The 26,429-nt window shown below is 35.0% G+C and overlaps 2 protein-coding genes across 2 annotated transcripts; both read right to left on the bottom strand.

The window, feature by feature from the left end:
- Positions 1-13,436: 13,436 nt before the first annotated feature.
- Positions 13,437-17,008, bottom strand: LOC311281317 (ras-related protein Rab-39B; the record flags this gene model as incomplete). The annotated part of the gene is made up of 2 exons (XM_084394160.1): positions 13,437-14,067; positions 16,788-17,008. The coding sequence occupies 2 exons, from the start codon at positions 17,006-17,008 to the stop codon at positions 13,644-13,646; spliced, it is 645 nt and encodes a 214-aa protein (XP_084250286.1). The 3' UTR covers positions 13,437-13,643.
- A 302-nt stretch (positions 17,009-17,310) lies between these two features.
- fam167aa (family with sequence similarity 167 member Aa) lies at positions 17,311-25,787 on the bottom strand. Its single transcript, XM_084393347.1, has 6 exons — positions 25,693-25,787; positions 25,492-25,527; positions 22,943-23,009; positions 22,113-22,253; positions 21,310-21,986; positions 17,311-19,326 (listed from the first exon to the last, which is right to left on the bottom strand). The coding sequence occupies exons 5-6, from the start codon at positions 21,700-21,702 to the stop codon at positions 19,066-19,068; spliced, it is 654 nt and encodes a 217-aa protein (XP_084249473.1). The 5' UTR covers positions 21,703-21,986; positions 22,113-22,253; positions 22,943-23,009; positions 25,492-25,527; positions 25,693-25,787; the 3' UTR covers positions 17,311-19,065.
- Positions 25,788-26,429: the final 642 nt, after the last annotated feature.

The following is a 26,429-nucleotide window of genomic DNA, read 5'->3' as shown; positions in this document are numbered from 1 at the left end:
CTCACAATTGCGAGAAATAGACTTCTTTTTCTCGCAATCCTGACTTTATAACACGCAATTGCGACTTTATATTACGCTATTCTGAATTTACGAGTTTACATCTTGCAATTGTGAGAAAAAAAGTAAGAATTGTGAGATAAAAAGTCGCAATTAATGAATTTTTATTCTGTGGCGGAAACAAGATACCAATATGTAATAGCCTAATTTAAATATAAAAATAAGTAGCTCTCACAAATATTAGGTAAAATAGTTGAATTAATTTTAAGAATATTTACAATCAGCATTTGCTGTCTTGAATGGATGTTTTCACTGAGCTTATGCATTGCAGTTGCAGTGCATCAAATGGCGCCTTTGAATTTGTTGAATTTTACCAAAAAAGACATTAGCTGTGTCCCAATTCAGAGGCTGCATCCTTCAAAGGAATACAAGTTTTGAAAGTTATATTCAACTATCTGAAATCAAATTGCCCACCTTGGTCCATTTATGTACATAATAAAGAGTATAAACTATTTGCAAAATCACATATTGATATGTCAACATTTAAACCGCTTTAAAGTGTTTTAATTTTTATTTTTAAACCGTTGTATTGTTAGATATTTGAGTAAGTTGAAACCCAACAATACTTACATATAAAAGTGTAATCCGGAATTTTTTCTCTCAAAAAATCAAATTTTCACCTGTGAAATGGTTTGTTGGTCGCATTCAAAGGATCCTTCGAATTAGGACAGCTTTCGCTGCGCTGCTGTGGTGCATTCAGCCTTCGAATGCAGACTTCAAATGATGCAGTCTCTGAATTTGGACGCAGCTATTATCTTAGAAGGCACCAAGATTTATATTCAAAATGACTTACATTTTGACGATTATGTTTTTGTCAATGCAGCATTTAAATTACAAACAAATATATTGTATTATAGAGTTGTCAAAAAGTACTCACTTCAGAACCAAGTTGGTACTGGAATTTAAAAATGTGACGATACCAGCATTTCCCTCTTGCATTTTGAGCGCTGTTGAACAGTTCCTTAAACACCTCTGATTGGCTATTGTGTTCATGCGCTCAACATAGATGTCTGTGATTGGCTACAATGATCATCAGTGACATGTTGAGCACGTCAACACAATGGCCAATCAGAGGTGTTTAAGAAATCCGTTCAACAGCGCTCAAAATGCAAGAGAGAAATGAAAGCTTTAGCGTAAGTTCTGCCAGGAAGACTCAATCGTCACGTCACTTATTACCTTCACATCTAACCAATCGTGTTCTAATACTTGTAGTATAAAAGATCGGTACTTACACATGTTTTAGTTCGCAGATGCTGACGCCATCAATTACCTCCATCCTCCCCAGCACCACCAGGATGGTCCCTGTCCATACCTTTGCCTTCAGGCAGGAAATGCAGATTCCGTTACCCTCGGATTGCGAGCTACGGACGGGGCCTACGCCAAAGAACTTTATAAATACTTGCTTGCTGGGCTGTTAATAAATGTATGCTTTGTTACGCTATTTTGCCTCCCGAGTCTTTCTGGTAGAAATGCTGGATTCGTCACATTTTTTAAATTTCAGTATCGACTTGGTACCGAAGTCGGTACTTTTGACAACTCTATTGTATTATAGTAGATCAGCATCTGTTTTCTGGCTGCATTGGCCTGTGAAACATAAACACACACAAAAAAATTTACTTGGTGCAACTGGAAATTGTCTCCAATGTCATGGCAACTTGCTTTTCACACTAATCCATTGCAAAGTTTCCAAATAAGAGCAAACCTAAAGCAGCGCTGGCTCGGTGCACCACATACATGCACAGGAGATCACTTATGTCCTTGACTCCATTGTGCCTGCTTTGATCCCAACAACCAGATGCCATACAGGTGCATCCAGCAGGTGAAAAGGGTTCTTGCCAGGTTGGAAAAAGAGCTTGAGAATAATCACTAATTGGCGTGCTTTTTCCCCTAAAGTTGTCATTGGATTGCTGATAGCTCTTTTTTACGCTGCTTCTCTAGACTCGGCTTCCTCCCTGGTTGCTGCTAGCCCTTCCCTCACATCAACGTGTGGCTCAGGTGTATTCTGGTGCAGATATTTATGTTTTAGATTTCTTATCAAGTATAAATCTATAGTAATAGGCCATTCTGAGGTATTCTAGGACAGTCCTCCTCCAGCGTTCATTTCATGATTGTGTGCGTGCATGTTTTGCTATGATTTCGCTCATCCTCAGCATTCTGGACCACTGTTGTTTGCTGGAGAAACCTGCATCTTTTCATGGTTAGTTTGTGGGTTGTTGTTTTTTTTTAAAACGTTTTTGATGTGACGTATGTCCATTGGTGCAGCTTCACTCACGCACATCTGTGCTGTAAATATTAGTCACCTATTGGCCTCCTCTGAGCGCTAATACACTGTGATTAGTTCTCCTTCTAACCAAGCAGTAAACATTCAAATGCATTCAGCTTGTTAATGTTGAGTCCATGGTTTAGAAACAAGCTTCCACTGCTGAGGACTGACTTTTGAAATATAACCACGCTGAAAACACCTCAAATATTACTGTTGTCCTGTTAAACAGTATCTGCAATGATATGAAGTCAAAATCAACTTTTTGTTTACTCAGGCTTTGTTTTTTCTTCCTCTGACAGACTGAAATATTCATCAGCTGTCGTCAGAAAATGCAAGGGCTTCCTTGATATGGACAGAAAATGAACAGCGTTGCAGCGTTCAGTTAATAATATAGATGTATATTATAATGAAAGATTCATTATTATACATCGTATTATTACAATGAAGCATTCGGTTAATACCGCCATGTTAAACGATAGCCTACGGGATTTTCACAGACATCTTAAAGATGGCATCCATAATGATGTCATCATTAGGATGTGATGTTGTTAGGAATAGAAATGTGCATTTGCCATTATTTCATTTTTCACCCATTTATTTTACCCTGTGGTGCCTTATCTAACCGCCAAGGCAACCAGTTCAGCAAACAACAATGCCAGTATATTTCTATTTTCTTTTCTTTCAAATGTGCCAATGCAGTAAATGGAACTGTACATAAACACATGTAACATTGCAACATGACAGAATGATGATGTAAACATTCCAGCGCGAGCGCTTCTGGTTCTGGGGTGTGACTGCATTGGAAAAGACAGTTCACAGATGGCGGTGAAGCAATACTAGACGTCGGCCTTATGAAAAACGACAGAATAAACATAATTGTTGGTCCATTGTGAGAGGCAAATGTTAGGGCTAAAGTTGATTTCTGTATGTGATGTCCAGTACTGCTTCACCAAGGTTGAGAACAATATCTTCAAGGTGCTAAAACTGAACCATATTTTGTATATTATGTTTTAAATGTATAGATTTTTTTCTTGTAAAGCCTTACCTTGTACTGATCGGCGTATCAGACTGTTCATCCCAAAAAATTACAGAAATGACTTGTACAGTAGAAATACCTTTTTGTTATGTACAGACAAAAGTTTTTTTATCTGTATCGTTTTGTTTTCGTGATTTGGAGGGAACTGCTTGATGAATATGACATAGACATTACAGTGTTGCTTTTCTATAGAATGTTTCTGGTAACCCTGTAATGCTACATTAGCAGTTAGAAATGTTTCTTTTTTTCTTTTCGTTTTCAACTCTCGTTGGCACTGAAATATTAGAGGATTTGTTGTTCACCTCATGTAAGACTTTGTATTAATTTGATCTTTTCTTTCTCAATTTGAAAGTGTTTCACAATGTGTTTTACAAACATGCTCTACAAAACAGCATTTGAAAGCACATTTATGCGGTCAGATCGATATATACAGATGTTATATATACATATATATATATATATATATATAAAACAGGTTCAATGCTCAACAACAGTAAATTAGTACAAATTCAACAATCAAAATGCAGTTCCTCAATTCCAGACTATGCAATTTCCAAAGGATCTGAACTATTTTAAGTTTGATTTATAAGGCATTCAAATCTTGTTTGGCAGGTGATTTAAGTTTCTTTTATATTTTTGAGTTTTGGATATTTCTGGTTTATGATTATTTCATTTTCTTTAGACATTAACACAATATGTTGAACAATTATAGTGCATTTTGAAAAGTTTCTTACAAGTTTTTATGAGTACAGCTGGTGGAACAGTAACAGTTTAACACAGAAGCTACAGTGTAGTTCTTATTTGATCCATTTTTACTAGATTAGTTAAGCTTTATAGTTACTAGCAAACTAACATATATTGTTTTTACTTTTTGTGAAACTATTCCATGTAGAATGCAAAGCAAGCTAAGCTGTTCGGTATATACTCCGCTTCAGTATACGTTTGAACATTGATCCAGATATGAAACTCCTCCTGTAGTGTTATAAAGACCTCAGTTTTCACATCTGATGACAAACCAAAGTGTCAGATGATAAATATTACCCTTTTTGTGGTGATGAATTCACCTGTGGAAATGCTTTTCTACTAATCATGTCAAACACAAGAACGTATTCTTTGGTATCCAAACAGTACAAAGAGTGAAGTTGCTTTGAGAAATAACGTCACTTTTATTTTTATTCCACACAGTATGATTTATTCATGTAAAGTATAAAAACATGTTCATATATATATATATATATATATATATATATATATATATATATATATACATATATAATATAGCACAGTGCAATATATTTTACCAATACTGAACATTTCTTATGACGGCAAATTTGTACATTCGGAATATCTCGTTCATGATAAACTTTTAGTTATGTACTGTACATCTCAAAGTAATTCCATGTCAGTTTTGAGTATATAATGAAAATGCATAACAATGAAAATGACAAACAAATATTATGTTTGTCATAAAACTGATTCACTTGCTTCAAAAGTTAGAATAGAAATTGATGGGACAAAAGAACAGCACAATAATGGCAGGTTCCTGCTATAGATTTGAAAATACAGCAGGCGAACTGCATGTTGAGTTCATTTCCACATATAGATTCGTTGAAATTTGTCATGATGAATGTCTATTTATTTATTTAAATTGTTGATTGCCCTCGACAAACAGAAGTGTGATATACTGTAGTGCATGAACATTGCGATTTCATGGTAGCCTTTGAATTATATTGGGACTTGCATAAATAATAAATTGTGTTTGTAATATCTAAATAGCGTCGAGCAGAACTACAGGTTATGTTTGGATATTGAATATAAAGTGTTTTAGCTCTCTTACGGCCTCAAACAATTATTCAGGTTCTTTGGTAAGACGTGGATTATTGTTTTCACGTTTTCACTCAGTAAAATCTCAACATACATCACAATGTAATATATAAGACTTTTATTTCATGCAACACGTGTAACTCGGACAGTGTAGTCGTTCCAAGAAGGAGTCTGAATTGTCTGTTGTCAAAAGTGTGGTGTGTAAAAGACCTCTCTGTTGTATGTATTAATGAATCCTAGGTTTTGCTGTTTGCATCCTTGTGGAATGTGAAATTGAATGTTTTGTGTGTTTGTCAATCGGTCTGTATTGAAAGTGAAGCACATCTAAACTCCCGGCTGTTGACACATGCAGGGAATGCCACTTGATAAATTTGCATCTGTTTCTTGTTGCATTTTTATTTTGCATCCAAAATCAAGAAACTTAGTTAAATATGTTAAGAGAAATTACACGTTCAAAACAATTTAAGCTCTATGGAGAGGAAGTGTGGTATGTTGACAATTAAAGAAAATGATTGAAACTCATCTCAGTTTGTAAAAACGACAATGCATTTACATTGGAAGTCAATGGGGCAAGACATTCTGGAGACTTTAAAAATCAGTCATAAAGTTACGTCATCAGATTACTTTTTTCGAGTAAAGTAACAAATTACTTTTAAATTACAACAAAATATCTGAGTTACTTTTTCAGATGATTACATTATTTTCCCATTTATCGACTGACACTTCATAAGTAAGGTTTTAAATGTGAGCAGGCATGCACTCATTGCACTTGCACAAGATTCAGTATTGCTCAGAATGAATAAAAACAGTGAAAGGCAAACTCAGAATATCATGCAAACCTGCAGTAATTAAATGTTAAAGGGGTCCTTGATTATGATTTCACTTTTTTAACTTGAATTAGTGTGTAATGTTACTGTTTGAACATAAACAACATCTGCAAAGTTACGACGCTCAAAGTTCAAAGTAAAGGGAGAGATTTTCTTTCACAGAAATCGCTTTTTATGGACTACAACAAATGGCTGGTTGGTGACAAGCTTCTTCCCGGGTTAGTTACATCATTAACCCTAAAATTTACATAAACCCCGCCCCCAGTAACATGCAACAAAGGGGTTGAGGCCATGTTGGGCTGCTTTAGAGAAGAGGAAGAGTTGTTGTTTCTGTTTTTTACACTCCTAAGGCTGACAAACTTAGAGAGGTTCAAATTATTTTTAACACTGTTCTTGAACATTATAACCTCAACGTTTGTCTGTGCGCTGCACATTTTAAAGAGAACAGCTTCCAGAAGAGAGTACAAGGCAGGCTATACGCACAAAAGCTTCTCCTGAAAGATGTAGCTATTCCCATTTTGTTGGGACAATCTTTTGTTTATGGATCACAACTTGTAAGTATGTCTTATTATTTGTAGTTGTGTTTTCTATTAACAGTTCAAATTATAAGCTGTATGTAGTTGCTATGGTATGGTAGCTAGGTGGCAAAGCTTTGCCTCTGCAAGCCTGCTAACTGACATTACAGAATTGATGTAGTGTTTACTTTAGCTTTTGTAAGACTATTCAACACCCCTTAGGAAAATTATCCATGATTTTGCGATCGATTAAATGGTTAAAAAAAAACATGCCACTCTGAAACGTCCTGTGAAATCCGTGCTTGAAATCCGTTCAGCACAATCCTCGTTCGTTAACATTGTCAGGGTCTGAATCGGGCTCGAAATGGTTTGAAATTGGTTTGACGCCATTGTTAATATTTACATCTGAGTAGAGCTGTAGAGCTTATGAAGGGACGGGACATTCCCTGCTTAAGTGCTGCCAATCACAACACACTCGGCCAACTAACCAATCACAGCACAGTCGTATTTCGGAAGGAGGGGCTTCATCGAAAATGACGCGGATTTGAATTTGCATTTCCTTCATTCTGAGGCTTATTCATTTAACTTTTGGTGTGAAAGGGCCTTAACATTTGCCAAAACTTTTTTTGTTGTATTATTAAAAAACAAGCAAACAATCCCAGGTGAGAAAAATTAACACAAAAGTAACATAACGTATTACTTTCTATAAAAAGTAACAAAGTAATGCAATTAGTTACTTTTTTAGGGTGTTACTTTAACACGTTACAAAGTAACTTCCCCCAACACTGACATCAATTATGAATGGAAGCTTGTTTCCGGCACAGAATAAAATTTTTAAAAAATTCACATGACTTTAATGTTTATATCTTGCAATATTTACTGTTTTTTTTTTTCTCACAATTGCGGATTTATAACTCACAATTATGACTTTTTTTCTTTTTTCCCTCAGAACTGGACTTTACTGCAAGTTATAAAGTCAGAATTGTGAGATATAAACAATCAATTGCGAGAAAAAAGTAAATGTTGCAAGATATAACCACGCAATAAAAAAAAAAATGCACGATTGGTAAGCCGTTTTCTCAGACATAGTCTTGTTAACACAGGTAGTCTTGTGCTTTCCAAACAATGTGTAATTGAATCAGTGCAATGTCTCATCTCATTGACGTCCATTACTGTACACATGATCGTTGTTGTGAATTCAAATGATTTTCTAATGAGTTTCTGATGCTGTCAGAAGGACTTCAACTTGTTTTGAACGGGGAACATTCCTCGAAAATACGATGTAGTTGGTTTGGTTTTGTTCATAATGTGATTTCAAGTTTGTTAATCAATTTGTCACCACTGAAATTATAAATACCTTCTAAGGACAAACAGTTTATCACTTTTGTGAGACCAAATATAAGACATTTTAATATATATTTTTTAAACCATGTATTAACAAAGCTGTACAGGGCGACCCCAAGCAAAAGTACGTGTGCGTACAGAAGACATTTGACCACATTTGATTTGTCAGTAAGGGGTGATTGTATTTACCCATATATGTGTTTGTAAGAATATTCTCTTACTTGAAAGGTCATTTAGAAATTAGTTGTCTGGTCAGGGTTTTTATTCTAAAGTATGTGTTTGGAAAGTTTTGTAGTTTATGTTTTTAGAGAAAAGGCTGTTTTTTACTTGTCAAACTGATTATAGTTTATTTTTGATTGGATCTATGGATTGTATTAATGTCATTGCGTTTATTCGAATGTTAAAACGGATTCAAAAATCTAGGTATGAATTTATTTTTTAATTTTGTGACGTGTTGTCTAAACGTACGGAATCCGAAAAGGTATATTACGCTTTAGATATCTGACTGTTTCATTTGGCTGTATCTTTGATATTAAAAATAGTCTGTGTTTCAGTAGCTTTTACGGTTTTATATTTCAAAAAAAGAGAGAGAAGCCCAAAAAAGGATATTAAAAAAAAAAAAAAATTGTCTGTGTAATTTTGCATGGGTTTGCCATAGTTGATGATTTAACAGCATATAGGGTATTATGAAGATTCGGGTATATTTCGTTTTGTTATCCATCCTTTTTTTGTAATCAGGTGTTGGTCTTATTTTGTCTGGTGTTTTCGTAATTTAGATGATTTATTGTTTTGTTTATCATGTCAGATTGTGAATTATTTTGGTGTTCTCGACTCCTCGTCGTCTCATATGGTGAAAGTATCTGGTTTCATGGCTGCTCTTCAATAATCACCAGCAAAACAAAATCGATGTAATTTTATTGTTTTCAATTTGACGCAGGTCTTCTGATACTGAAACTGAAATAGAGTTGAAAGATAACTGTTTTTGTTTTGTTTTGCAATATTCCTACATCTCAGTCTTAACCTCAAACTGTATTTTAACGGACTAACATCAGCTGGCCGATACACACCGTGTTCATTGTGTGTACAAGGCAGATCAGGGTAAATAACAGCATAGTTCATGTGTTTTATTTTGTAACTCACATAAAATAGAGTACAGTTGTCTCAGGGGCAAATGTGTCCTGCAAGTGAGATGTACAGATATTTATTTTTTACACCGTGTTTATGGATTAAGGGAATGTGCCAGATTTTCAAGCATTGCTTTTTCTTTTTTCTTTTTTTTTTTTAGATACATGCCATTATGAGTTCAAATCTCTTTATCGCTGTTCTGTTGTTTAAAATGTTATGCAACATCTAAAGTTTTGTTATGAAAATGATACAAATCTTATATGTATTGTACAGATTCCACTGATGAACAAGATACAAATGTACACATGGACAGATGCTTAAATTTTGTATCTTTGTCATTTTAATACAATAAAATGTGACTGAAACGAAAACTGTCACTGTATTTAGTTTTCTACTTGCTTAGTTGCTTTATATGCTTTCTAAACAATTGAAGTGTATTACTTGAACACAGAATTTAGCCTAAATGGAACTGTAACTTTTTTGTTCAAAATTAACAAAATTTCAGTACATCATCAATCCTTTTTCCATCGTCTGTCTTAAAGTCGCCCTGTGGTGAAAATCAAGTTTTTAATAATGTGGTGTTTTAATATGCTTTAAGACAAACCATGTGCAAATTTGAGCCCGATCTCAAGGGAAAACGTACAAATTCTACGAGGTGGCTTATTCGTACGAATTCATACGACCTGACTCTTTGCAAAATCGTACATATTTTACGAATTGGCCAATTCGTATGAATTCATACGAATGACCTACCCCTGACCCCGCCCCTAAACCTACCCATCACGTGGGTTTAGACAAATCGTACAAATTCGTACGAGTGAGGTCGTACGAATTAGTACGAATTAGCCAACTTTTTATCATTCGTACGAATTCGTACGAATTGGTCGTGAGATAGCGTTGGCAAATTCATAAGTCAACACCATTGCTGAGTATTTTCTCTTAAAAACACGGTTTGAAATCGCTGATGTTTCTGACATCACAAACTACCTTGTAACCAATCACGTCAACGTGCCGGCGGGCTTTAGCATAACATTACTATGCCGTGAAGCAAGGGAGTCTCAAGAGAAGCAAGGTTATCCCAGTATTTTTTTCTGTTGATGTGAAAAATCTGGTAGATTTAGCATTATAGCGGGTGTATAATGTATATTAAGATGTTATGATGAACTATATGCCTTTCTCCACTGACGCTCTGAGTTGTTCACAGCGTTTCTGATGATTTTTAGAAGGCAGCGGTCTGACTCTGAGATGCGAACAGGAACAGGTTTGTGTAAAATTAGCAACACATTATTAGCTGTTTGATAATGTAGTCAAGCAAAAGGCTAATCATATAAATACCGTTATGGGTCCGACGTTGTAAAGAGCGATACCATTGTGCATTGTTTACCTCAGTAAGTTGACCGAGTGAATCTGTGAACTGGTGTGAGTAAGTGGAGGTGGGGTTATAAGTGATATTATAAGTGTTTATATTTTAGACCTGGCAGGATGGTTTTTCGTTGGAAATTGCGTACTTGCGTCACTCACCCATGTGTGTCTCGTCATATCAATAAATAGAGAAAAATTGCTCTGGCTACTTTAACGCAAATTATAGTGAGGGAGTGGTACAGGTTAGTTGTCACAACGAGCGAGAAAGGTAAATATTCCATCAATAATATACCATCAGCTAAATCTCCAACCTCTGGGGAATCACTCTTTTTGTAGAAAAAAACAACTCAGAGGAGCGTCTGCTGACAAAAAGAGAAACGACAGAGCTCGTAATAAAACAAGAATCAACATCGGCTTGGCTTTTCGGAGATGGCAAGAACTGAGGGATTTGAAATGTTGTAAAAGTGACCTGGAGATGGTGTTTTTTACAGGTGAGTAAAAAATTATTTATAATTTTTTTCTTTATATAAAAAGAATAACAGGTGAGTATTTTATTGAACAGATAAATTACCATATGTAGATGTCTAACAGAGCTCATTTCATTATGGTTGTAGCTCTATGCTGGAATTTATTTTCAAGGAAGTACACTCAAAAAATTATATTAATTACCCTTAATTTAATTGAAGAACATTTTTACACAATTTGTTTTTTTTTTACTCAAAAAAAATCTGTTTAGTTGAGTCAACAGAATTTTGTTGGTTTAGGTCATATTATTTTATTATAGTATGTTTAACTTAACTTTTGTTTATTACATTTTACAAGATTTAATTTTCATACATTCAAACAAGCAGTTTCGTCATTATTATACACAATGTAAATATTGAATAAATAAGAAAATCATAAGAAAAATAGTTATCAGTATTGACACAAGTATTGATCACTGAGTGTCCACAGCCTAATCACAAGTGCCAGTCTTCTGCATAATGGTAACCACAACATTCAAAAACAGAAACTCCTCTAAATGGCCAACATCACTGCACATAAAACACTAATATAATCTACAACATCTTTCCCTTCACTGAAACATAAAACACATAAAATAACACTTACTCCTTACATTAACTCTCCTAATGTCCCCTGTTGTAAGTCCCCTTGCAAAGCATGCAGGGAACTACAGATCCATTGCCCAGTTAGTAGTCAACAAAAATGATTCATGTATTAACCCAAATTAATTAAGTAAATTACATTTAGCACATTTTAATAAATTAACCTCAACAAAATAATTTAATGAGTGTACTGTTCTATTAATGGGTAATGTTACAGTAACGTCTGCAGCTATAGTCGACTTTAGATCCTTTCCGTCTAGTAGTGAATGTTTTATGAGCAGTAGTGAAATCTCTCTCTCTCTCTCTCTCTCTCTCTCTCTCTCTCTCTCTCTCTCTCTCTCTAGTAATGAGAAAAAAACATACAGTATTCATCCGCACAGTCACAGCCAAAGCACAACCAAAACAATGTTCTTCCGCAAAATGCATGCAGTTTTGTTTTTCAACCACTAGAGGACCCTAGTTACCTTGCTATGAGAACCGTCATTCAATGGTCATTTAGTCATAGTTATATCAGTTTTATTATCACCAAATGCATCATAAAAAGAGTTAGTGCAAGTTAAAAACTGCAATACAGTTCAAGGGGGGAACTGCTTAACAGTGCTGATAAAATACAAACAACTTTATTTGTCATTGTTATTTTGATTAAATTTGTAAAAAAAATAAATAAATTTGGTTTAACTTTAAAAGGAAAGTAACCTGGTTGCCTTAATATATATATATATATATATATATATATATATATATATATATATAGTTAATACAATGAAGGAGATTGATTTAATCAACAGAAACTCAAAATATTATGTTATCTGAACCACATACATTATCGAAGTTGATTTGAAAAAGAAAAAATGTTGTGAAAACAAATCATGAAAATATTTTTTTACAGTGTACAATTTAAAGTTGCTTATCATGACCTCCATAAGGTGCAATATTATTTGAGACCTTTTTCTATGGAAACAGTATTTGTGAAAAGCCACCATCAGTATACAAAGCATTAACATTGGCATGTGCAGGGTTTTATGAGCATGCTTTCGCCTGTGTAAATGAAAGCTGAAAACAACTGAAAACACATGATAATGTCTGCACCTGATGCTGTTTTGTCAAACCAAAATACTATAAAAATCTGACTGGAGTCGGTTTTTGTTCCTCTGAACAGGTTTGTAGTTGTCACTTCCTCTTTCTAAATCACAAACTGAACCACAAACACACACACACATGCACAAAGAAAGAGCCTTGTGACATATTCACAGAAATTTAAAGGACTCAAATCATAGTTTTAGAATTTTATTTTATTTTTCACTATGCATTTGTTTTGTTTTTGCACCAAGAATAGCTTTTTGCTTTTCATTTTGCTTAAAGGGATTGTTCACCCAAAAATGAAAATTAGCCCATGATTTACTCACCCTCAAGTCATCTGAGTTACATAAAAAAATGTCCTTGCTCTTCCAGGCTTTATAATGGGTGTCAGTGGGTATATTTTTTGGGAAGTCCATCAAAGCGCATCCATCCATGATAAAAGTGGTCGAAGCGTGCTAGTGTCAGCAAGTGTTACTTTTGGCGTAAGTCGACTTGCGTACCGCCGTCTGCCATATTTTAGTCGATAAAGTTTTAAATATGGATATTTTCCTTACACAAACGCATCACTTCACTTCAGAAGGCCTTCATTAACCCCTGCAGAGCCGTTTCGAGCACTTTAATCATGGATGGATGCGCTTTGATGGACTTCCAAAAAAATATACCCATTGACTCCCATTATAAAGTTCGGAAGAGCCAGGACATTTTTTTAATAACTCCGATTGTATTCGTCTGAAAGAAGAATGTCATATACACCTATGGCTTCAGGGTGAGTAAATCATGGGCTAATTTTCATTTTTGGGTGAACTATCCCTTTAAGAAAAAAAAGAAGAAAAAAATATATATCAAAATGAAGTTTATGCTTAAAACAAGAAAAATATCTGAAAAAATGAGTCTTATGCCATTTTGCTTCTCTAGTAAATGTATCTTGATTTCAGCATGTTTAGATATTTGTTCTGATAGATATATTCTAAGTAAAATTGTATTCCCCATGATATGAGCCCTTTGTGGAGTTCAGTGCTATTTTAGTATCGATGTTAAATAATGTAAAAAACATTATTTTTAAATAAAATACTTCAGGTCAGTTGAGTCTTAAACACACTAAATTCATCCATAGTTGCAGCAGGCAGATTTTTTTGTCTCAGGTGTCTCTTTTTTAATGGGGGCCCCAACGACTAACCCATGCCAGTCATTTCGGGTGGGTATTTTTCTTTTCAGGAAGAGGTTATATATCCCTCTGGCCAAGGTCTCAAACGCTTCGCTGACGTTTATATTCTCCTTTGTAGACACTTCAAGATAAGCCACCATGTTGAGTTTTTTAGCCAGCGCTTCTCCTTCACTCTTCCTGACCTGTCGTCCCACAGCCAGGTCACACTTATGACCCACAAGCAAGAAGAACATGGGGTTTGGTTTCACATAGTCCAGGACTTCCTGATGCCAGCTGCAAACACGATCAAACGTCTGTCTCTGTGAGACGTCAAACATCAGAATGCAGCCCACAGAATTCCTCATGTAAGACTTACAGATGGACCTGCAGCAAAAAATGGTCAAAGTCATGAATGTTGAAGTTGTTTCAGCTGAGCAACTCTTAAAATGTACAGAAGACGGGGGGGTAGTTGTCACTTGATCTCAAGGGAATATTTGTCAGGGTGGGTTTATTTATTTTTTATAGTTTAGTTTCCACATCGACACAAACTTTAAAGTCTTCACTACAACAAACTATTGTACACTGTCACAGTTATTTGTTGGAAAAAAAACTAAGATAAAGATAATTTAACCATGTAAAGCCTGACTTATGAAATAATAGTTATAAAAGTCTAAAAATTCTGCAAAAAACTATTGGCAACACTTAAATACAGTGATGGAGTTTTTGCTCTGATAAAATATGACACATGTTAGAAGGGTGTTTTTCTAACGTGATACTTCAGAAAAAGATGTAAAGATCTCCAATGGCAGCTGCAGAAAGTTTTTAATTTCATATAAAAAAAAAAATATATATAATATAAGTAAGGGATAATGTACATCCAGCCGGTTGTTATCTCAGAATAAACCCCTGACAGGGTGATGAGGTCTTGCATCAGCCTGAAGGGGGGTTATTCTGAGTTAACAACCGGCTGGATGTACATTATCCTGCTTATTACACGAATCCCACCACATAAGTAAATATTGATCTGAGTTGAAATATTTAATTAGTTCTTTAAACGCAAAGATTTTGTGGAGAGAGCAGTTGCAAGTTCAGACTAAACGGACATTTAAGAGATACGGTATACAGTCATACAGCTTGTTACAGCATTTCGCCACATAAATAATTATGGAGATAAGAGATACTGTTTTCAGATTAAACTCTTTTAAAATCGTATACCTGTTTGTATCTTATAATCCAACAGTGTGTAAAAAAAATATCTTGAAACAAGAGAGAACGAGTCCACCATACTGGATGGCATAATTAAATAACTACACAAAATATTGATTTGACTGAGTTTTAATATTTTATTAGCTCACCAAAAACAAAACTTCCATGAAAACTTTCACACTGTAAACCCTAAAACTCAAAATAATTAATTGGTTTGAGTAGGACAAACTTAAATTAAACTAATCAGTTCAGTCAAATTAACTTTTATGAGTATTTAGCACTTTCTTTTCCTTTCAAGTTCACAGAACTGATATATTTTAAGTAAACTTAACTGTTTCATTGTTTTGAGTTTTATGAAATTATTTCTTTTAATTTGATGAACTTAAATTTAACTGAAACGGCTGAGATTTCTATTTCCCAGCATGCTTTGCCCATGACACTTTGCCCATGTATCTTGATTTCAGCATGTTTAGATATTTGTTCATGTATTCTAAGTAAAATTGTATTCCCCATGATATGAGCCCTTTGTGGAGTTCAGTGCTACAGTATAAGGGAGAGTAAATGCTTAAATTAATTGTAATATAATGGGGGGTATTTGTGCAAGATTAATGTTAAGTGGGAGATTTTAGTGGTTAATGTTTTGTTATGCTAATTTAGAAGAATTTCTGTTAATGTTGGTTTTAAGATAGTTACCATCATGATGACAAGTGGTGTTTGGTTTGAGAGCAAGTATGTTAAAAACTTTATTTTGCTGCACTCATACAGCAAGTGCTATAACATTATATTGTTTACATGTTAGCTAATCAGCAAGTTAGGATTTATTGAACTAGCTTGATATAGCTAGCTATGTTTATACTAATAAAAATGTTCACATTGAGGTTACATGAAAATATGCAGTCATAAAATATATTGATAACATAAATTGACATGATTTCTCTCAACATGGGGACAGGAGAGCTGTCGGTCAACACATGGGAAAACAAAGTAACTAGCGTTACTTATTTGAAAAAGTAACTTTACAAAATTACTCTTATTACATAGCCTATAATGTGACCCCCAACACTTGTCCAGAGTGCAGAGTTTATTTTCTACTCTTCCTCCAGGTTTTGAGTTCACATAAACTTTAAACATGTCTTAAAGGGGTGGTTGATTATGATTTCACTTTTCTAACTTTAGTTAGTGTGTAATGAACATCTGCAAAGTTACAATGCTCAAAGCTCAAAGCAAAGGGAGATATTTGCTTTTAAAGAAATCGCTTTTTAAGGACTACAACAAACGGCTGGTTGGGACTACACGACATTCCTCCCGGGTTAGTGACATCACCAACCCTAAAATTTACATAAACCCCGCCCCCTGAACACGGTTTATAGATTATCAAGACGGAATATGCTAATCAATGACTAGAAGATAACTACACATAAGCTACATAAATTCATCAACTAACCATTCAGAAACGTCCTGTTGCTTCTACATGTTGTCACCTCTTCTTGAGTCTCTCCATTATTGTCTGAATCCGGTTTGAATATAAAAGGCTAAACGTTTTTGAAATTTCCAGTGCATGTCTGTGTGAGGTAAAAGGACACAAGCTCTTGAAGCTCCGCCCTCTGCGCTGGGAGCAGCAGCTCATTTGCATTTAAAGGAACAGACACAAAACGTTGCGTTTTTGCTCACCTTCAAAAATTGACAATTTTAACATGCTATATAAAAATATCTGTGGGGTATTTTGAGCTAAAACTTCCCATACACACTCTGGGGACATCTGAGACTTATTTTACATCTTGTGAAAAGGGCATTATACCACCCCTTTAAAGTTCAAAGTAAGAACAAAAAGCACAGAGTACCATCAGTTTAAACTATTCCTGTAAAATATTGGGTGCGTTTAGTTGACAAAAACTCACCTAAATCTTTCCTGGCCCGCAGTGTCCCACAGGAGGAGTTTGATCACAACATCAGGGTCAAAGTTCATGTTATGCACCTTAAAATCAATTCCCAGAGGAGACTGAGAGGATTCATCAAATGTTCCTTCAGTGAAGCGATGCAGAAGAGACGATTTCCCTACAGCTGAGTCTCCAAGAATGACTATCCCAAATCTCAAGTTCCACGGTATTGTTTCTTGCATTGTGAATGGCTTTGTTACAATGACAAGCAGCTCTGTTAGTGTTAGAACTAGTGCTAAAACTCTTTACTATAAGTCTTTACTAGAGGCCTTGCCCTCTGGTGACTGAACAAACAGGTATAAAAGCACAAAGAGGGAGAGGTTTGCAGTATAATAGATACACACCTTTTTCACAACAATAGTGGCCTGTGAAAACATGGCATTACAAACTGAAATCTCATACTGTTGCACAATAAGATACAGTATATCAGTTAGAGAATTTGATATGTACGTGGCAAAAAAAGATTTTCTTACTAAACATTCTTAAATCAAGACATCTTTATTTGAGAAGCAAACTGACATGATATTAAGTCTTGCTTTCTGAAGAAAATTATCAAACGGGGTAAGAAAAATAATCTTGTTTTCCCTTTGAATTAAGTTTATTTTTATGACCCCATTGACATTTTTTTTTTTCTTGGTTTAAGCATAAACTCAATAAATTGACTTTTTTCTGTTTTATAGATTTAAAATCTACGGTTTCCCAAAAATTCTTAGGAGTATGTCATAATATCAAACACAAATTACACGGACTATACACATGATTAAGATGTTTTTAAAGTCAACTTGAAATCAAAGTTTTTCATGTTGGCTGTAAGGCAATAAAAGCACAACGTCAGAAACGTTTAAAAAATACCTTTACCCTAATAATGTTCTATAATCTATAAAAACACTCACAATTGTTCACTTAAAGGTGTCATAACATGAAAAATCTAATTTGCGTTGATCTTTTAACATATAAGAGATCTTTTTACCATTAAAACATCCTGCAACTTTAATAGCTTAAAATGTCCTCCTCATTATAAACAAAGCATTTATTTAATCAAGCTGCATATTTACATATGCCTGCATCCAGAGCAAAACATCAACAAATATTTTTGCATCGGTGCACCAGAGTAAACTGAAGCGTAGAGGAACGTTCGCTTTGATGAGTCGTGTTCATTCTCATTTGCTCATTTCTGCAGAGACTTCAGAAGGATACCAGTGTCAGGAACAAGTAAATGGTTTATTTTTAATGGCGTACCAGATTGCCTCAGAGGATTATATGCAGGGCTTGACATCAACACCCGCCAACTCGCAAAATGTGGGTGGATTTCAGCAGTGGCGTGTAACGCAGTTACCTAACCACTTTGGCGGGTTGAATTTTATACATAATATACACATTTTTCAATTGTAGTCTTTTATGAAAATCATCTTAAATAAACTAGTGCAATGTAGTGTTGTCAAAAATATAGATTTTTCGATAGATACCGATACTGAATTATCTGAAATGCTTCCAATAATCATTTTCCGCAGAATAGAATAATTTTCCGCAGAATAGCGAGTTGATGAGATGTTTTAAGTGAACGTAAACAGTTCAGAAAGAAAACGCATGTGTAACAGTGTAATGGATCTGTGCGTCAGGTCTTAAAGTGACAGTAGCCTAATATATCTGCTGCCAAATTACGAGATAATATTAAAAATATCTATATGGCAGTTTTTCCCCATGGTATCAATGTCAAAATTGCAATCAGTGAAAATGCTGAGTGGCTAGTAACTAGACAGTGGCTGGTGAGCAGAAAAAAATAATGTCAAGCCCTGTTTGTTCGGAGCATTTGACTGCAGATTGTTTTTTTAAACGAGGAACAGTGTAATGGAGTTTGCAAAGAAACTTGTTAAAAAATGAAGCAGCAAACTGTATTGGATCTGACCGCAGCTGCATCACAAACCCCAAGTAAGTGATTTAATAATGCTTTCTGTAAATGACGGTTTTATATGGATGATGTTTTCAAAACGCTTACTCGCGTGCAATAGCGAGTGGGCGTTGATACTGTTTCCTATGCAATGACGTTAGCCAATCATAACAGTGGGCGTTTACTGAAAAGCCTTAAAGTAGCCGTCCCTTAAAAGGTCAGAACGAAGGTTGAAAATAATAATTTTTCCGCATATATTTTTTTGTGCCTAAAAAATTTACATTATAAGTGAACCTCAATTCCATGTCATGTCCCCTTTAAGATAAAAAGACCGTCCCCTGTGTCCTGCTGTTAGCACAGGGAGAACCGCCGAGAGTTGATGTTCATCTTGGTGACCCCGATGACCTTGAGTGTCGAGGACAGGCCTAATCCAGGAGACATGGGAACGTCACATAAATCTGACATGTCGTCTCGCTCCTCCAGCTCAAACGTGGCATCGTTCAGCATCTTGCGATGTTGGCTGCACGTCTGCACGATTCTCTGGTTGTTAATATCAGTGCGCAGGTGCATTAGCTGACGTGCGAGCTGCTGGTCCTGTAAACGCATCTCTGCCTGCAATAAAAGGAATTAAAAAGGTAAACGGTTACTTAAGCTTGAATATACATTAGAGAAACACTGTTAAAACTTTCCCTGGCGCTTTAAGTCAAGTCACCTTTATTTATATAGCGCTTTTTACAATACAGATTGTTTCAAAGCAGCTTTACAGAGATTACAGGAAAATAATGCAACAAAGTTTGTTTCTGCTGTGCAGCAGCTCTATATTGATCTTTACATTGTTTACACCAGTTGGTGGCAACAAAAGTCTATAAATCAGTGATTCCCTCACCGAACTGATTAATCGGACTAACAGCAATGGAACTAAAAGTTGTGAAAACAGTAAATCACAAAGAATGCTTCAGATTTATGATATGTATAAATTAAAAATGTCCTTTGAATTGCTGATTTGGTGCTCAAGAAACATTTTTTTATTGTGCTGCTTAATATTTTTTTGTGTGTGTGTGTATATATATATATATATATATATATATATATATATATATATATATATATATATATATATATACAGTGAGGAAAATAAGTATTTGAACACCCTGCTATTTTGCAAGTTCTCCCACTTGGAAATCATGGAGGGGTCTGAAATTGTCATCGTAGGTGCATGTCCACTGTGAGAGACATAAAAAAAAAAAAAAAAAAGAAATCACAATGTATGATTTTTTAACTATTTATTTGTATGATACAGCTGCAAATAAGTATTTGAACACCTGTCTATCAGCTAGAATTCTGACCCTCAAAGACCTGTTAGTCTGCCTTTAAAATGTCCACCTCCACTCCATTTATTATCCTAAATTAGATGCACCTGTTTGAGGTCGTTAGCTGCATAAAGACACCTGTCCACCCCATACAATCAGTAAGAATCCAACTACTAACATGGCCAAGACCAAAGAGCTGTCCAAAGACACTAGAGACAAAATTGTACACCTCCACAAGGCTGGAAAGGGCTACAGGGAAATTGCCAAGCAGCTTGGTGAAAAAAGGTCCACTGTTGGAGCAATCATTAGAAAATGGAAGAAGCTAAACATGACTGTCAATCTCCCTCGGACTGGGGCTCCATGCAAGATCTCAAAGGGTCTCAATGATCCTAAGAAAGGTGAGAAATCAGCCCAGAACTACACGGGAGGAGCTGGTCAATGACCTGAAAAGAGCTGGGACCACCGTTTCCAAGGTTACTGTTGGTAATACACTAAGACGTCATGGTTTGAAATCATGCATGGCACGGAAGGTTCCCCTGCTTAAACCAGCACATGTCAAGGCCCGTCTTAACTCTTAAGTTTGCCAATGACCATTTGGATGATCCAGAGGAGTCATGGGAGAAAGTCATGTGGTCAGATGAGACCAAAATAGAACTTTTTGGTCATAATTTGGTCAAAAAAAATATATATATATATATATATGGACATTAAATTGATTATTTTACATTAAAGTGGCAGTAAAGGCATTTATATTGTTTTTTTCTATTTCAAATAAATGATGTTCTTTTGAACTTTCTATTTATCAAAGAATCCTGAAAAAATGTATCATCATTTCCACAGCACAACTGGTTTCAACATTGATAATAATAAGAAATGTTTCTTCAGCAGCAAATCAGTATATTATAATGATTTCTGAAGGATCATGTGACACTGAAGACTGGAGTAATGATCCTGAAAATTCAGCTTTGCCATCAAGAATAAATTATACTTTAAAATATATTCAAATAGAAAAGTTTTGTTGAATTGTAATAATATTTCACAATATTACTGTTCCACTTTATTTTTGATCAAATATATGTAAACCTTGGTGAGCAGAAGAGACTTCTCAACTAACTTTTGACTGGTAATGTACTGTATATACACACACTTTTATGTATTTGTTTTATATGTTTATATATTGTTTAATATGTTTTTTTTTGTTTTTGTTTTTTTCACAAATACAACAAAGCAGTTTTATTTACCCATTTATAATTCATTTAAACAGAAACCAATGTGAAAAACTCACCAGCTCTTTCTTGAGCCACTCCAATGCTTGGTCTATACTTCCAAATCCCAGTCTGTTCCCTGATGGTCGCCTCCCTTCCCGGATCACACCAGCTTCCAGTGACGGCTTGGCCCTCTTAAGAGGACCTGATGTTTTTTGTTTGTCCGTGTTACCCGGTGTCTCTGAGACCCTGTGGCTCTGGGCGAGCATCTCCTCCAGCTGAGCTCTCCAGTCCAGGGAGGACGGCTTTCTGGTCTCGAGCTTCAGCTTCTCAGTCAAAGCCTTCAAACTGGAGAGGTGGTCGTCCTGCGCTGCAGCAAGGCTTTCTGGGCTTTTTAAGGGCTTATCTGCATGTGACACTGCCATTGGCTTTAGGGACATTTCCTCTACACTTGCAGGGAAACTAAAAATCATTCACTGGAAAATTGGGAAAAGTTGGCAGACCAACATCACTGTTGGAAATTGTTCGAGAGACCTGGATGGCTCCAGCAATTGTCCCGGATTTAAAGACAAAATATGCACAGATTTCATGGAAGTTCAAAAATGCACATATCTTACACACACATTAGTTATTATTTATTTTTAAAGTCGATATGTTTAAAAAATGGTGTCGATGTTCTTTAGCAGCTTTCTAGAGACTCTCCAAACAAGAACTGCAGATGTTTCAGTCCCGAGACTCTTGAAATTATGATTATGATCTGAAATATAATAGAAACACAAATTCATCATACCATGCAAAAAGTGAATACTGAAATCTACTGCATGCTTAAATGTGATAAACTATCTTGTGATAATCTACAAATCGTCTTGTAAAAGAAACATACCTGTGCAGTTCTGTAATGAGGACAGTTTATCAACAAGTTCACTCACACTTGTTTTACTAGTTAGTCTTCTTTCATAATATCTACTTCCTTGTAACATTGTTCTTGATTCATCGTTGACTTGAGAAATGACGAGCACTAATCCTGGATCAGAGAAAGCAAACAGACACCAAGAAAATGGGTCGATATATCTTAGAAACAAACAGTTGTGTAAAGTATTTGAGTAAATGTAATCAGTGTCGATACTTAAGTATATTTTTGGCTGCTTTGACTGAGTATCAAGATATTAACGACTTGTACTATTAAGCTGACTACATTTTTGAATAAGTATCTGTACTCTTTATTCCAATACGTTTCTGAATATTAAAGCAATTACTGGTGTTCACATTTTGCATGGCACTTAACTTTCTGCAGCAGTTTATTTCTGCCACAAAAGAAGTGATATCGCCATCTTCAGGGCATTGAAGGTACTATATCTTGTGTGTTTTGCCCTCACTCACCCAAACTCGTCAACAAGGCTCCTTTAAGTGAACGAGTGCATTATTATCAGGTAGTAGTGAATCACAGGTGTTTCATATATGAGATGAGGACATGACCACAGCCGCTGATGAGGCCGAAACCAGCACGTGCAGTGCAAGAAGGCTTTGAAATTAACATTATTTTATTTATTTGTTATATTGAAGAGAACTTTTTGAATGATATTGATTTATTTAAGCCCTTTTTGAGCACTTAAGCTTTACTGAGTGTTTGTAGACGTTTAAGAGGCTGTTCTGTCAACCTTGATTTATTGCAATTTTGAGGTGTTAGAGAATAAAAGTGATCGCTTTACTCACATATCAGTTGCTTCTTATTTTCCACTGTCATGTCTCTTAGGTGTTGAGGTCCAGTGCATCTGTAAACCTACATTCAGTACAAGCAAAACACTGTTAAAATCAGATACTCTAAGACTTTCACTCAAGTGGTAATTGAAATTGGTGACTTGTAACTTGCAATGGAGTAAATTTCACTGTAAGGTGTCTGTACTTTTACTCAAGAATGGTTTTCTGGTGCTCTTTACACTTCTACAAACAAATATGCAATTTGTTCTAGATGCATTGGACAGAAGAAACCCAAATTGCCATCATATGACGCAACATGAACAATTATATTGTGCAATCACTTCATTTTGATCAGGAGATTCCAACATACACTAATATATATATATATATATCTTATAGTATCTTCATTCACAAATCAAGGGATAGTTTACCCAAATATTAAAATTCTGTCAACATTTACTTCCCCCTAAGTTGTTCCAAACCTTTGTGAGTTTCTTTCTTCTGTTGAACATAAAAAATATATATTTTGAAGAACGTGGGTAACCAAAGAGTTGATGGACCCCATTGACTTCCATAGTACGGGGGAAAACAAATAATATAGAAGTCCATCAACTGTTTGGTTTGGTAATCATAGAGATTTGAAACAAACTTGAGGGTGATTAAATGATGACAGAATTTTCATTTTTGGGTTGCATTTTTTAAACTTGCTTCATTTTGATACTTTTTTTCAGAAAACAAGACTTAATATCTCAAGTCATTTTTCTTCTAAATGTATCTTGATTTAAGAATGTTTCAATATTTGTACTGGAACACAAGACAATAATTTTTGCCGTGTTTGGAGAACATTTTACAAGAAAACACTGTTCCAGTTTTTCTACTCCAAAATGTCATGTTACTTGCCATTTCTTTGTAATTATTTGTAAAATAAATTTAAAAGTAAATCCTACACCATTTTCATTCAGTGTACTTCTAGTGACAGTATCACTAAGGGTCATTTTAGGATTGGTTCCAAATAATGATCAAATTAAATTTGCATTTTTTGACAAGCAGAACGGTTTGTCCTAGATTTAGGGACTGAAGTTTTAATTATCACATCATAAAAGATCTAATAGTTCACATATATGTCATATATAAGCAGATTGTTTACGTGTGATATCAGTCCGAGTCTGCTGGACTCCATATTCCTGTGGTTGAGGTTGAGCAGTGGAACTAGGACACAGCAGCTGATGCCTGCTAAACTGGGAACCCCTCGAGTCCCACCGTCTCTGTGCGGTTCTAGTTCTCGTCATCAACCAGAGCACGCAGACTTCACCAAACAAACTCCTAATCTGGCCCTTAAGCTTTGATTATTTCATATCATAGCATCACATTGTGTACAAGTTCTGTCCTGGTCCTTTAATAGTGACAGACTGTCCACAAAGCTGTGTGAGTTTATGGAACTCACTATATTAGGAATTCATGATGCTTGGAGTGACCAACTGGTGAAAAAGTTGGCTCACTAAATGTGGAAAATGTAATGGATGGAATGGACACAGAACGTTTCCCGCTGCTCAGTGTTTTTTCAGTGTCCTGATTCATAGAAAAGTCACCATTGCACTGAGCAACAGGATGCTGTCCATCAAAAAGAAGATCTGAGTATGTGTTGACACTTTTCATGATGCCAAAAACACTCAGATGAGGGAATCTCACGAAAGCTGCCAAGAACATGTCTAGGTCACAATTCATGCCAAATGAAAAAAAATATATATATAAATGTTAAAATATTATTTGTATATATTTATACAATAAATACATTATTAATTCGGTAACACTTTATTTTACAGTGTCATTGTTACATGTTACATTTAGTTACTTAGTAATAACTATAAATTATAAATAATTGCATGCAACTAACCCTAAACCAAACCAGTGCATTTAGTTACTAAATATTACTCAGTGCCTGAATGTATAAATTCAGTGTAACAAAGACACCTTAAAACAAAGTGTAACCATTAATTATTTTACAGGTAAATTTGAATATTTAAAATATAAAAATAACTTCTTAATAGTACTATTTTATAATATTTTAATAATTATTTCACTAATATTTTATTAAAATAATATTATTTTCATAAAAAATACGTCAATCCAGAGTATGACAGTGGCATTATAAATGGAAAAAATATTTTAAATAATTATAAAAATATTTTAAATATCATAAGTGTGCTATGTAAAATACAAACACTATGACAAAAACATAATAATTTATGTTTAAATATTAACATTTCATTTTAATAATATTGTATTATTCATATAATTTTAATAATAAAACATTTTTTAAAACAATATTTTCATTTAAAAAAAACATACAAATAATACAGAATGACAGTGACATTATATGGAAGGCTGTTTCTCGCTCTGACTGGGTTCCTCTGATCCAAACCAGGTGGAAAGAATAACTAACCTGCACCTGATCTCTATGTGCGTAGTTTAGGAAGACATTTCACGAAAGATCATTTTAGTTCAAAGAACAGCCTTAATTCATTCACAGATCTCTCTAAAAACTTAAACCCATATTTACTTACAGGATGAAAAGCTCAAATGCAGCCGTGACGACATTTCTACAAATCCAGTAACAGAGGAAATATTGAGGGGAGAAAAAAAGAAAAAAAACAAGACAAAATTAGACTGCGTTTCAATAACAGCGCTCGTGAAGATCACATAGTGATCCCTCGTTCGATTATTATGGATATGAGGAACAAATATATGTTTGAATAACAACCTACCTTCACCAAACCGCGTTTAGTGAGTGAGTCAAACCCCATCTACTGCAAATGAACGCGAACGCGCCGCGTCGCGTAAACGAGGTCTTTCATTGGTCGACAGGGTGCTGATGTCAGTTCAGACAGACGCGTCGCGCTTCGTTTATTATAATACGAGCGCTCTGATTGGTCGACGTCGGGATTCCATAGCTTGCAGTGTGTTGAGCGTCGCGTCACACAGGAACGTTTTGTGCGTCAAACGCAGGGCGTTCATACAGACAAGACATGAATGTTCCTATGTTTTTGCGTCCTGAAACACAATGTAAACGCAATCACCACTTTAAAGCGGTTCAACACGAATTTCTGTCTGCGAACGCGGCTTATGTTTTTACAGGACGCGTTTTTAAAAAAGTGCGCAGTTGTCAGATCTAAAGTAACACAAGTTGCCACTAAAGCCCTAGATTTGTTTTGAAAGTCAAATGTTGCTTAGACACAAACTTTTAAGATTTCAGTGTGTTTTTTAATTGTGTTAACATTATCCAAAAGCTAAAAATATGACAATTTTACTATTGAAGGAGAAAAAATGATTATGAATTGTTCCAATTTAAGACCGTTCTGAAATGGATGAATAATGTTCACGTTATTTGTGCTCAAAACAGTGTCGTATGTAAAAAACAAAACAAAACAAAAAACAAAAAACAAAAACACCCAAGGTGCCGAGAGCGAAGAGCACCTGCAGTGGGACGTCCCTCGCTTTCATT

This window comes from Rutilus rutilus (assembly GCF_951802725.1).
Source record: "Rutilus rutilus genome assembly, chromosome: 21".
NCBI classification, from domain to species: Eukaryota; Metazoa; Chordata; class Actinopteri; order Cypriniformes; family Leuciscidae; genus Rutilus; species Rutilus rutilus.
The sequence above is the reverse complement of the archived record's forward strand: the minus strand, read 5'-3'. Positions and strand labels throughout refer to the sequence as shown.

Coding starts and splice junctions, on each gene's coding strand:
- fam167aa (XM_084393347.1), bottom strand. CDS start 21,702: ATGATTTTTAGTTTCCCTGCAAGTGTAGAGGAAATGTCCCTAAAGCCA. Junction 19,327..21,309: donor AGTGGCTCAAGAAAGAGCTG/GTGAGTTTTTCA, acceptor CTTTTATTGCAG/GCAGAGATGCGTTTACAGGA.